General features: G+C 42.8%; 1 protein-coding gene across 1 annotated transcript; it reads right to left on the bottom strand.

Moving 5' to 3' along the window:
• Window positions 1-11,590: 11,590 nt before the first annotated feature.
• On the bottom strand, window positions 11,591-13,620 carry LOC115688025 (peroxidase 27-like). The gene is made up of 4 exons (XM_030613749.2): window positions 13,396-13,620; window positions 12,828-13,013; window positions 12,386-12,551; window positions 11,591-12,203 (listed from the first exon to the last, which is right to left on the bottom strand). The coding sequence occupies exons 1-4, from the start codon at window positions 13,618-13,620 to the stop codon at window positions 11,797-11,799; spliced, it is 984 nt and encodes a 327-aa protein (XP_030469609.1). The 3' UTR covers window positions 11,591-11,796.

Raw genomic sequence — 13,620 nt, 5'->3', positions numbered from 1 at the left:
AATATGACGGTGGATCAGTATGAGGCTAAGTTTTCTGAACTATCTAGGTTTGCGCCTCGTATGGTGGAAAATAGAGAGGATAAAGGCAAGAGATTTTTGAATGGCCTAAGAACTGATATCAGAAGGCAGTTAGTACCCTTCGATATAAGGGACTATAATGTACTTTACAAACGTGCCCAACTCATTGAACAGGAGTTGACGAAAGGAGAACTAGAGGCCATGGGACAGGGTAAGGCAAGTCATCAAGCTACACGGGATAATGTCAGATTTGGCAAAAGGCCCCTCCAGTTTGGAAAACCTTCTTTTGTCCATAATAAGAGACGCAACAACATGAGATCATGGAATAACCAGTCAATGGAGCGGAGGTCATTCCCAAATGGAAACTGCCGTCAGTGTGGAAGACAACACGGGAATGCGCCGTGTCAAATGCTAAAGAGGTGTTTTGGGTGTGGACAACCCAGTCATGTTGTTAAAGATTGCCCTCAAGGGAGACCACAACTTAGTGCACCGCCAGCGCTGCAATTACAACGACCAACTCAGGGCGGAGTACCACCACCAAGAAATTTGCAAAGGCCACCGACGCAAGGAAAAGTGTATGCGATCACTCAGGAGGAAGCGGAAGCTTCCAAGACTGTTATTTCAGGTACGCTCTCCTTGTGTGATCAACCGGCATACGCATTATTTGATACAGGTGCTACGTATTCCTTTGTATCTACAAGATTTATGCGATTAGTTGGATTGAAGTCTGAATTGCTTGAAGTGCCTTTGAGCGTCTCTACACCTCTAAAGGATATGAAATTATCAACATTGGCATGTAGGGATTGTAAGATCTCTATAGGTGGATTTGATCAGAGGATAGATCTGGTAGTTTTAGTTATGTACGACTTTGACGTTATCATAGGATTGGATTGGCTTAGTAAGCAACGGGCCAATGTAGACTGTTATGAGAAGGTGATTCAGTTTAACCCACCAGGTCACCCTAGCTTTGAATTTGTCGGGAATGGAATGAATTCTTCATTGCCACTTATCTCAGCACTCGAGGCACATAGACTCCTCAATAATGGTCGTCGAAGATACTTAGCAATGGTTAGGGATCAAGTTAAGAAGGAATTGAAACTTGAGGAAATTCCTGTGGTCCAAGAATTTCCGGATGTATTTCCTGAAGAGTTGCCAGGAATACCACCGGAACGAGAAGTTGAATTTGTTATAGAATTGTCCCCAGGAGCAGAGCCCATTTCGAAAGCCCCATATAGGATAGCATTAACGGAGCTAAAGGAGTTAAAAGTACAATTACAAGAATTGCTTGATAGAGGATTTATTCGGCCAAGTGCATCACCATGGGGCGCACCTGTCTTATTTGTAAAGAAGAAGGATGGATCGATGCGTCTCTGCATCGACTATAGGCAACTGAATCAAATCACGATCAAGAACAAGTATCCTTTGCCTAGAATTGATGACCTATTTGACCAATTGCAGGGGGCATCCGTATTCTCAAAGATTGACTTAAGATCAGGCTATCATCGACTCAAGATTAAGAAGGAAGACATTCCTAAAACGGCGTTCAGGACGCGATATGGACATTATGAGTTCTTGGTAATGCCATTCGGGTTGACTAACGCGCCAGCTGCATTCATGGATTTAATAAATAGAGTGTTTAAACTCTATTTGGATCAATTCGTGATAGTTTTCATTGATGATATTCTGATATACTCGAAAGGACCGGAAGAGCATGAACGACACCTAAGAGTTACACTGCAGACTCTGAGAGAGCATAAGTTGTATGCGAAGTTTAGTAAGTGTGAGTTTTGGTTGGATCAAGTGGCCTTTCTGGGTCACATAATAACTGGAGAAGGTATAACAGTTGATCCAGCTAAAATTGAAGCGATAGTCAATTGGCCTAGACCAACGACAATAACAGAGATTCGAAGTTTCTTAGGACTTGCTGGTTACTATTGGAGATTCGTAGAAGGATTTTCACGTCTGGCTAGTCCATTGACTCAATTGACGAGGAAGGACACGAAATTTGAATGGAACGACGAGTGTGAACGAAGTTTTCAAGAACTTAAGAGAAAATTGACTACTACCCCAATTCTGACAATACCATATGGATCGGAAGCATTTGTTGTGTATAGCGACGCCTCCCACAAGGGCCTTGGGTGTGTTTTAATGCAACATGGGAAGGTCATCGCTTATGCCTCAAGACAACTAAAACCGTATGAGTTAAATTATCCGACACATGACTTAGCATTGGCAGCAATTGTCTTTGCATTGAAGATTTGGAGACATTATTTATATGGAGGAAAGTTTGAAATTTATACAGATCATAAGAGTCTGAAGTATCTGTTTTCTCAGAAGGAGTTAAACATGAGACAGAGAAGGTGGATGGAGTTATTAAAGGATTACGATTGTGAAATCTTATACCATCCAGGGAAAGCCAATAAAGTGGCAGATGCTCTTAGTCGAAAGTCTGCTTTGACTGTGGCGAGTCTGATGGTCAAGGAATGGTGTTTACTTGAGAAGGCTTCAGAATCTGACTTTAAACTTGAGATTGAGGATCTTTCCAGTGTATTGGCTACGATGAGAATTGAGCCTGTAATTATACAGAGAATTAAAGCAATACAGCAAACGGACCCCTAGATCTCAAAGGTCCGGGAAGAAATCGTGAAAGGAAAGAAGTCAAAATTTCACATAACGGATGAAGGAGTTGTGAAATTCCGTGGACGCATATGCGTGCCTGACAATGAAGAATTAAAGCGGGAAATCTTGACGGAGGCCCATCGGAGTAATTATAGTATTCACCCTGGGAATACGAAAACATACCATAATCTTCGTCAATATTATTGGTGGAATGGAATGAAGTCGGATATAGCCAAACATGTTGCAAGGTGTTTAACGTGTCAACAAGTCAAGGCAGAGCATCGTAAACCAGCTGGAATGCCGAAACCTTTAGAAATTCCCTAATGGAAATGGGAACATATAACAATGGATTTCGTGCAAGGTTTACCAAGGACATCAAGTGGTCACGATTCCATCTGGGTGATTGTAGATCGTTTGACTAAGTCTGCTCATTTTCTGGCACTACGAATAGACTATTCACTTGAGAAGTATGCAGACTTATATGTTAAACATATAGTGCGATTGCACAGAGTGCCTGTGACCATCACGTTAGACCGAGACCCAAGATTCACTTCGAACTTCTGGAAGAGTCTCCAGGTGGCTCTGGGGACTAAACTTCAGTATAGTACCGCATTTCATCCTCAAACGGATGGACAATCAGAACGAGTAATACAAATATTAGAGGATATGTTACGGGCTTGCGTTATTGATTTCAAAGGCAACTGGGATGAGAAGCTATTTTTAGTGGAGTTTGCATATAATAATAGTTTTCAGAAAAATATTCAAATGGCTCCATTTGAAGCCTTGTATGGAAAAGCCTGTAGGACCCCAGTCTGTTGGGACGAAGTTGGAGAGAGAAAGTTGATAGGACCAGAATTAGTACAAGTCACGATGGAAACCGTGAAACTGATACGAGATAAGCTTAAAACTGCCCGAAGTCGACAGAAAAGTTATGCCGACAGACGTCGGAGACCCTTAGAGTTCAAGGTGGGTGACCATGTGTTCTTGAAAGTATCACCAATGAAAGGTATATCAAGGTTTGGAAAGAAAGGAAAATTGAGTCCCAGGTTTGTAGGACCTTTTGAAATACTCGAGAGAATCGGAGAATTGGCATATCGGTTAGCATTACCACCAAAGCTCTCTAATATACATGATGTATTTCATGTATCAATGTTGAGGAAATACGAGCCTGACTCCTCACACGTGCTAGATTTTGAGACCATAGAGGTCGACGACAAGGTAAAATACATTGAGAGACCAATACGGATATTGGATCGTGGCGAGCGGACTCTCAGAAATAAAACCATTCCTCTTGTTAAAATTCTGTGGCAACATCACGGTGATGAGGAAGCTACATGGGAAAGTGAAGAAGAGATGAGACTTCGGTACCCACAATTGTTTGAAGGAACAAGTAAGGACCCAAATTTCGAGGACGAAATTTCATAAGGTGGGGAGAGTTGTGACATCCCAAAATTCCATTCGCTAGTTTAACGAACATACGTAGTGGAACGTTACGTGGGAATTGAAATAATTGACGACGAGCTACGGAAGCATCAACTTCGAAAGACGCGGACGCTATTACGAAATTACCGTACCATTGCCTTGTCAACCAACGCAAAACCATCTTGACTTCTTAATGTCTTCCGTGCACATTATCCATTTTAGTCACATTTTCCTCTCAAGTCAAATTTCATGCACGCCTATTCCATGTGCCATGTTGCTGTTATCTATGTTTGTATGCCACGTTGCTGTTATCTATGTTTGTATGCCACGTTGGAAGCGTTTTCCCCAATCCACACCACCAGTACACTTATTCATTCGGTCACCTCCCTCATCACCGCCACTCACCCTCTTCTTCGTGCCACACTTGCCCCTTACACCATCACCGCCAGCTGCTCATCACCCCGGCCAGCTGTCCATTTGTTTTCTTCAGTCAACAATTATTCTGTCATCTTCTAAGTCTCCACGCCACTTGCTTCTATCACTAACAGCATCATCATCACCACCGCCCAGCTGTCCCGCCCAGCTGTCCCATATTTTCTCCAGTCAACAAAATTCTGCTCTTCCTCAGTCAACCGGCGAAGGAGAATCGTCCAGCAAAGCCCCCAAGCCTCTAATTTTTCTTCACTATCGCCGACCTATTCTTCTTCTTCTTCTTCCCTTCTCATTCTGTACCGCCCAAAACAGAACCTCTTCCTCCGTTGGTTCTCTTATGTTCCGAATCAAGTTCATTGCCCGACACCACCAGCTTACTGTCCATCCTAATGAGCCGTTTCCAGACCTTCACGCCGCCAAGTTCCTTCTCACCGTGGGCTTGAGGTGCAACGAAAGGCTTGAGAAGAATTTTCTGTGGTCCCGAACCGCGCCGCGCCATATTCAGCCGTTAAGGCAAGTGAAATTCTGCCTTCCCTATACTAGATCGGAATGGGTTGCATGTTGGCGTGGCTTTAGGATATTGATGGAAATGGATGGTGGTGATGGAAATTAGCTGCTGGTTTGGGTGTTTTTGAACACCAAAATTCGTGTAGATCAGGTCATGGGCTGTTCTTGAACTTGAGTGTGATTTCCAGATTCAGTTTCTAGTGGACCTTTACTGCTTTCCAAGTTTGTAGAGATTTCTGTGTTTAGAATTTTGCAAGACTTCCTTCATGAAAGTTGTTCAAAACATCTGGAAGTATAACATATTTTAATTTCATAATTTTCGGAGTTGTTTTGGGTAACACGAACGCCAAATCTCTAACCCGTGCCGACTGCCCTGGTGCTCTGTTTCAGTGACCTTTCCACATTCTTGAATTTTTATAAAATTTTATAGAATGATTCTGAACAAACTTGCTTCACAAAAGTTTTTGAGGATGTCTTTATCTACAACATATTTAAATTTCATAATTTTTGGAGAGGATTTGGATACTGAAATGAACTCATTTTGAGAGGCAAGGATTCTGTCCCGATGAACAGTTTTTAGTCTGATTTTAAGCCCCCGAGCGAGGCATTTACAGAAATAATTAGACTTTGAATCCTTCATGAAAAATGTTTATCAAGGTGTCTTCGGTGACATATCCAAAGTTTAGAATTTCTAAAGCTCATTCACTATCTGGAAATCACACTCAAGTTCAAGAACAGCCCATGACCTGATCTACACGAATTTTGGTGTTCAAAAACACCCAAACCAGCAGCTAATTTCCATCACCACCATCCATTTCCATCAATATCCTAAAGCCACGCCAACATGCAACCCATTCCGATCTAGTATAGGGAAGGCAGAATTTCACTTGCCTTAACGGCTGAATACGGCACGGCGCGGTTCGGGACCACAGAAAATTCTTCTCAAGCCTTTCGTTGCACCTCAAGCCCACGGTGAGAAGGAACTTGGCGGCGTGAAGGTCTGGAAACGGCTCGGTAGGATGGACAGCAAGCTGGTGGTGTCGAGCAATGAACTTGATTCGGAACAGAAGAGAACCAACGGAGGAAGAGGTTCTGTTTTGGGCGGTACAGAATGAGAAGGGAAGAAGAAGAAGAAGAATAGGTCGGCGATAGTGAAGAAAAATCAGAGGCTTGGGGGCTTTGCTGGACGATTCTCCTTCGCCGGTTGACTGAGGAAGAGCAGAATTTTGTTGACTGGAGAAAATATGGGACAGCTGGCCGGGACAGCTGGGCGGTGGTGATAATGATGCTGTTAGTGATAGAAGCAAGTGGCGTGGAGACTTAGAAGATGACAGAATAATTGTTGACTGAAGAAAACAAATGGACAGCTGGCCGGGGTGATGAGCAGCTGGCGGTGATGGTGTAAGGGGCAAGTGTGGCACGAAGAAGAGGGTGAGTGGCGGTGATGAGGGAGGTGACCGAATGAATAAGTGTACTGGTGGTGTGGATTGGGGAAAACGCTTCCAACGTGGCATACAAACATAGATAACAGCAACATGGCACATGGAATAGGCGTGCATGAAATTTGACTTGAGAGGAAAATGTGACTAAAATGGATAATGTGCACGGAAGACATTAAGAAGTCAAGATGGTTTTGCGTTGGTTGACAAGGCAATGGTACGGTAATTTCGTAATAGCGTCCGCGTCTTCCGAAGTTGATGCTTTCGTAGCTCGTCGTCGATTATTTCAATTCCCACGTAACGCTCCACTACGTACGTTCGTTAAACTAGCGAATGGAATTTTGGGATGTCACACGTAGGCCCGACCCGAAGGTCAACAGTTGAATATAACGACCCGTAGGCCCGACCCGAAGGCCAACAGTTGAATATAACGATCCGTAGGCCCGACCTGAAGGCCAAATATTGATAGAACGACCCGTAAGCCCGACCCGAAGGCCAACAGTTGAATATAACGACCCGTAGGCCCGACCCGAAGGCCACAATTGAATATAACGACCCGTAGGCCCGACCCGAAGGCCATAATTGATAAAACGACCCGTAGGCCCGAATTTGAATCACTTCAAACATGTACATCAATCCGCCCAATTCTAATCAATCAACATCATGATATATGAATTATAAGCGAAGGCACTCAAGATCAATTTCCAACACCAATATGCCAAACACCCTCATTCTCAATCTAGACGCATTCAATGCACCCTCGGCACATTCAATTTATTTCCATTCTAACCCAAACAATTCAACATTGATTCCGCACATTTATTACAAATCAATTTAATGCGTCTAAGGCCCGCCTTTGGCAAATCGATCTTGATCTCCGCTCTCACCATCTAGGGGTCTTCCAATAGGGTTTAGACAAGTCCTAACTCAACCCCTAAATTGGCAAAATTCCCGCCATTAATCCATCATCCATTAAATACTCAACTTGGACAAATTAAGGCATTTTCGGTACTGAATGAACAGTACCAGGGCAGATTATGCCTTAGGCACTAAATCACACTTAAACAATCTCATTAGGGCCTAATCACATACCCTAACCATCCAGCCACCAAACACACTTAATTAAGCCTTGTCTAAGCCTAATTAGCCTCTCAAATGCTGAATTCAAGACCTTAATCCATGAACCCACTTAATGCACAACTTAAGCCATTTTATTGCAAATTCAGTGCGGTGAACAGTCCAGGTCGGGAACTAATTAGGCCCTAATTCACCTCTAAACCATATCATTAAGCACTAGTTAGGTCCCCTAATCACCCCACACAACATTAAACCTAATTAGAACCTAATTAAGCTTAATTAACCACCTAATTACCCTCTAAAAAGCACAATTAGACTAATTAAGGGTTTAGGGGTTTATACTCGCCTAAATTTGATTCGAGGCGACGGGAACGGGTGGTCGATTACCGACACGCGGTGAGAATCGACGGCGGTGTTCCGGGTGCAAGCCGGCGGTCACAGCGGCGACGGGGATGGCGAATAGTGGCTGGTCTTCTCTGTTGGAGGCTGGAAACGGGGCTGTGGGTGGCTGACTAGAGGAGAGGGAGGTTGACGGTGGCTGAGGCGTTGGCTGGCTCGGCAAGGACGGCTCCGGCGTGGCTGTTCCGGTGTGAACAGCAATTTCCGGTGGTGGTGGCGTCCAAGAGGAAGAAACGGCAATGAAGAGGAGGAAGGAGGGAGGTCTCGGCAGATCAGAAAAAATGGGAGAGAGAGAAAATAATCTGGTCAAAATGAGTCAAGATTGTGTTAGTGGAGTCCAAGTGTCAATATCTTGGGCCATTGGACAATTTTGCCCTTGATCCAATGGCTAGAATTTGATCTAATCCAATAATGTAAGGGCTCAATGGTCATTTGTCCTTAACCATGGCTGACCAGACCTGGGTTAGTCCCATTTAACCTTGATTAGTCCCCAAAATTTTGATCAATTTTCGGAATTAAAGAAAATGGCCTTAGGGGCATTTTCGTAATTTTTCAATCCCGAACCGAAATTCCAATTTTTGTCCATACCGGTCCTATATATGCATGGCCAGCATAATACGGTGTCGGCTCCTTAAAAATCATCCTTTAAGCCCTCGAAAATCAGTCCAAAAGTTTGGAGGGGCAAAACCGTAAATTCTCATTTTTCTCCCACCAAACGGCGTCGGATTAATTCTGATCCTTCACGGAACTTTCTCGCCATAAAATACCGGTTCTAAAAACCCAACTTGCGTCCCGATCGGCCCATCACGGCCCCATGAACAATAGATCACAGCCACTGTTATTTTCTAATTTCCAATAATTAATGCCCGAATTAAATCCCAAGGCCCGCCATAAAATTTCCACTACCAAATCATACAATTCCGCACCTAACTTTATACAGATTTCGCCCAAAATCGCCCGTCGATACCCGAAGTCCAAAATTGTGTTTAGAGCGCGACTTACTAAAATCAAAGGAGCATTAACATACACTTCATTGGTCCCGGTAACGGGTCAAAATTCAGGATGTTACAATTTTCGTAATTTATTTCGCTCACTTAAGTGTCAGAAATTTGAAGAATCGATCACTTAAGTGCTATAAATTTGAAAAATGAATCACTTAGGTACCATCGATAATTTGTTTCACCGGAAAATCCACTGCCGGTGTTGCCTAGATTTGGCGAGGGCCTCAACACCCTCGCTCGCGGCTGGCAAAGCCGCGAAGGCCCTCGCCCGCAATCGGCGAGGCCGCCATGGCCCTGGGCAAGGGCACGAAGGCCCCGCCGGCCGAGGGCCAAGGGCGAAGCCTTTGTTGCGGGCGCAAAGAAAAAAAAACAAAGAAATAAAAGGAAAACAAAAAATATAAAAATATCAATTTAAAAAAATACAAAAAAAATTATCCATTTTACTCTGATATGGCACTTAAGCGAGCGAAAAAAAAAATTATGGCATTCAAGTGAGCGTTGTACGAAAGTAATGGCACTCATGCCGTACTCATCCCCAAAACTATTAAAGAGACCCCTAAAAACAATCTCCAGTGGCTATAATATGTAATACACTTCTTCTCATAAAAACCTCTCTAAAAAGTATGGATCTGGTCCGTTTCGCAGGTGAGTGGCTGGTAAAATTAGGCTTGGACACTCGGCCACGGCGCTAAAAAGTGCTTTTCTTAATGGAGGTTTTCCCGGCAACCAGCCAATCTTGGCTTGCCTGGTTTGTCCGGGCGCTAGGCAAGCCGTCTGCTTACATCCTCCGACTATCCACCTCCGAGCTTCAATTCCCGATCGAGGCGTTGGCCAAAGCTTGATAGATACTCGAAAACATCAAACTAAGTTGCACTTCCTAGATATGTTCGTTCACTTTTTTTTTTCACTCTATCTCATAAGTTATTCTTCAAACAAATCTAGATTACCCAGTGTGTGTTTGGTGCTTATTAGTATATAGTCCAAACAACAAATCAACTGTTATGACAGCTTATTGTTCAATTATTGAGAATTCATGTTCAGTTGGCAATGGTGTGACCTCTAGGAGCTCGTTCAACCAGCCATAAAAATGACTCAAGACCCATTCCAATCCGAATCTGAAATTATGTTGAGGTGGCAATGGTCCAAACCCCACCCGAAATCTGGCCGATCAGGCAATCATGTTGCCCAAAAAAAAAAAAAAAAGGCAATCATGTTGCCCCTGCCAGGCAGCAGAAGCACCGTATTGTGCAAAACGAGTAAAAGATTTATTGGATGTTGGGGGCAAATCTAACGAGTTAGAAGATCAAACTTAGGTTTAACCTTCAAGTTAACAAGATTGCAACACTTGAGTTGATTTCATTGAGATGTTATGAGGAGAACTCATAACATTTGAACTGTATTAATGGAGTTAATTGTGTCCTAAACTTATTATATGACGATCAATTCGGCTTTAAATCTTAAAATTATGACAATTTAGTATATCTAGCCAATTGTGAATGGGAATTGCTTACGCGAACGCCAGTCGTCTTATATGGTGCGGCCGATGCCGACATTGACAATTCTTTTTAATTTTATTAATTTTTTTTTCTATTTTTTCTTTATTTCATTTTTAACTATGGCTGGTGAAGGCTATTCTCGCCCTCTTTGAGTGAAATTAAAGTTGCATCGAGTAGACCTTGTTAATCGCAGAGGGCTCTCGTACATATTCGATAGAGCACTCATTAGTCCCCCAATGGTGTTCTCTTTCACGATTTTAAACACGATATTATGAGCAAATGTCAGTCAAACAACACCTAACGATTCTCTATTCAATAAATCCCAATCAGCTTCCTTCACCAATCCTAGCTTCTTCTTAGATATGGGTAAGTGCATATTCCTTTGATATAGGTAATCCTTAATTTGCATCTTCATGAAATCAAGATCCTTCCCATTAAATTTATTGAACTTTACTTTTCCTGCTTTTGTCGTCGATTCACTTCAACTCAACCAAGCTTTGCTCTAATATCAATTGTTCCATAAAACAAGCAATCAAACAATAAAATAAAAAAAACCTGAAAATGAATCGCATACCGGATTTACGTTGTTTGGTCAGTGGGACCTACTTCACAAAGAGAGCATCACGAGATTTCAATATAAATCAACCTCTATAATGGAGATAACAACAACACTCAAGTCACTCGAATACTTTCAATGCTTAGCCTCACAACCTTAACGAAATAATCATTCAATCTCACGAAGGAATTCAAAATTTATACCCATAAGATTTAGTTGACTTCAACACTCTCGAGTTGCTTTAAAGTGTAATTCACAAAGAAGTAGCCTCTTGAATACTCTTCAAGAAAAAAACTCGCTTCTTATATCTAGACATTGAACCGAGTCCAAAACAAGACACCTACTCAAATTAGAAAATCTATTTGGATTGGGTTTCCTTTATTGGCTAAAAGTGGGGACATGTTTTCATCAGAAATGATAATTGTTAATTTGATTCTTGGAATAATAGCATCTAATTATTCCAACGCTGCATTTTCCTTGATAACACGAGCTCTCTTAAGTTGAAAAAATGAAATATGCATGCAGTAGTAGAGAACACATTCATATTTCCGAAAATATACAAGCTTGTAAATAAATTATATCCTCTTATATATTCAAAATCAAGAATATGCCCAGACTTTTATTTCCTCTTCTTAAGCGTTAAATGCAATAAAACCAAACCAACATACACTTGCCATGTCAGCACTCTGAGAGGGACCTAACATAGAACGAGCAGAAAGCAAAGAACACAAAATGAACAAGTGATATACCGACAAACAAAGTAAACAACAGCAATCCATTATTTCCAATCATTTCATGCTCAATCCTGATTCTTCCTCGTCGATCCTCAATTAATTAACCTTGGAACACACTTTCCTGACTTCGCCAGCTGTTCCGGTGATCACGCCGATCCGACCCATGTTCAACATCGACACTCCAAAGTCCTTGAAGAAGGTGGATCCACCAGTCTTGATCTGGAGGTCAAGGTACGCCTTGGTTTCGCTGTCGTCGAGAAGTGCGGAGTCCGAAGTGAGGAGGCCTCTTCTCTTCGGGAGGAGATCGAAGTACTTGATGTCGAACGTCCTCACACTTCCTGGGTCCATCTCGACGAGGGTGGTCTGGTCATTCGGCTTGCACCTGAGCTTCAGTCTCGCTATGTAGTGGGAGTCGAGCGAGGGGTCGGAGTCGCCCTTTCCGGTGAAGTTGTAGAGGCGGTTGTTGAAGGAAGAGCAGTGTGAAGTTCCAATGGTGTGCCCACCTGGTCAATAGGAAATCGGAATCAGTATGATCTAACTTTACAAATTACGTTCTCTCCTTGTAGTGCTGACTGTGTTTATGAATCTCATGCTCAAATTACGGCTTCTTCCTGATTAATTTATGCCCATTTCCACAAAATAATTAACAAAGCATACGAAGCGATAATTGGAGATTAGGTGTTACCTGATAGGACGACAAGGTCCTTCACACTGAGGCCTCTCTGTGCCCAACCTGCTTTCAGAGCTGTAATGTTGGCCGTAGGTGGTATCAAACCGGTAAGTGCCTCGGTCATAATGGAAACGTTCCCATCTCTTCGTCCGGTTTCCACATCATAGGAAAGTCCTCCAGTCTGAAAGTGACAACACAAAAAAAGACCCAATCTCTATATAAAAATGTTTTTCTCATTAAAAAAAAACCGTCAAGCTTTACCAAGAGTGTTGTAAAAATAATCTCAATATCGACAAGCAGTACTTGGATCCTCAGATACGTATAGCTAGAATTCGTTTTCCAAAGAGATAACACAGATTGTCCGTGAAAAATGAGAATTCTGCTAACGTCATGCTTATTTAACGAACATTCAAATTGAAAAGAAATAATAAAGGAGGTGATGTATGCATATGCGCACCGCGACGACCATGTCCCTAGCGACAAGGGCCAAAATGTCAGCACACGAAACGATGCCCGGGCATGCCTTCTCCAACGCCGTTTTGACCCTGTCAATCGTTTGGAAACCTCGAAGGCTGTGATTCGGAATCGCGTTCTTCTCGGCATTATTGGTCGGAGAGTTCAATAGCACTGAACCTTCACAGCCCTGTGGAAAAGGTCCAGAACAAAACATGATTCAACTGTGAGTTCATTCATGAAGACAAGTTCGTAACCAAGGACGAATGTGGAGAAGTATGTAGAGGAGGCAAGTACCATTTACTAGTATGTAACTAGTTCTAATACACATTTTTCCAGTTTATCATATTGTTATCTGGTAAGTCAATTTTGTAAATCTCTATGCATCCCTACCATGCATTACCCTTCAGATGAAAGCCCAGGATCTAACTCCTCACACTCTTTTTTGGCCAATGAGTTTTCAATTGGAGAATCCAAATGTTAGTTACATGCAAATAGTCGCGTAATTAGAAAATGGTAAACTTCACGCACATTGTAGGAAGAGAAGCACGCTCGCTCGCTCTCTTACTTACCCTAATGAAACAATCGTGGAAGTGCATCCTCAAGAGAGGGCCGGAGAGACCCGGAGCTTCGGACAGGACTTGGGCCATGACCTCCTTCACGATGGCCTCCGCGTTCGGGCATGCCTTCTCGTAAAACCCTACTTTGAGACCAAGGCCATGGGCGACCTCAGGGACAAGAAACAGGGACGTCAGCTGAAGCAGCAGACAAGACAAGAAGAGCTTTGAACAAGCCAT

Source organism: Syzygium oleosum, unplaced genomic scaffold, assembly GCF_021117445.2.
Source record: "Syzygium oleosum isolate NSW1041296 unplaced genomic scaffold, Sole_v2.1 Sole_v2.11, whole genome shotgun sequence".
Lineage (NCBI taxonomy): Eukaryota > Viridiplantae > Streptophyta > Magnoliopsida > Myrtales > Myrtaceae > Syzygium > Syzygium oleosum.
Note: the sequence above shows the minus strand (reverse complement) of the source record. Positions and strands in the feature narration are given on the sequence as shown.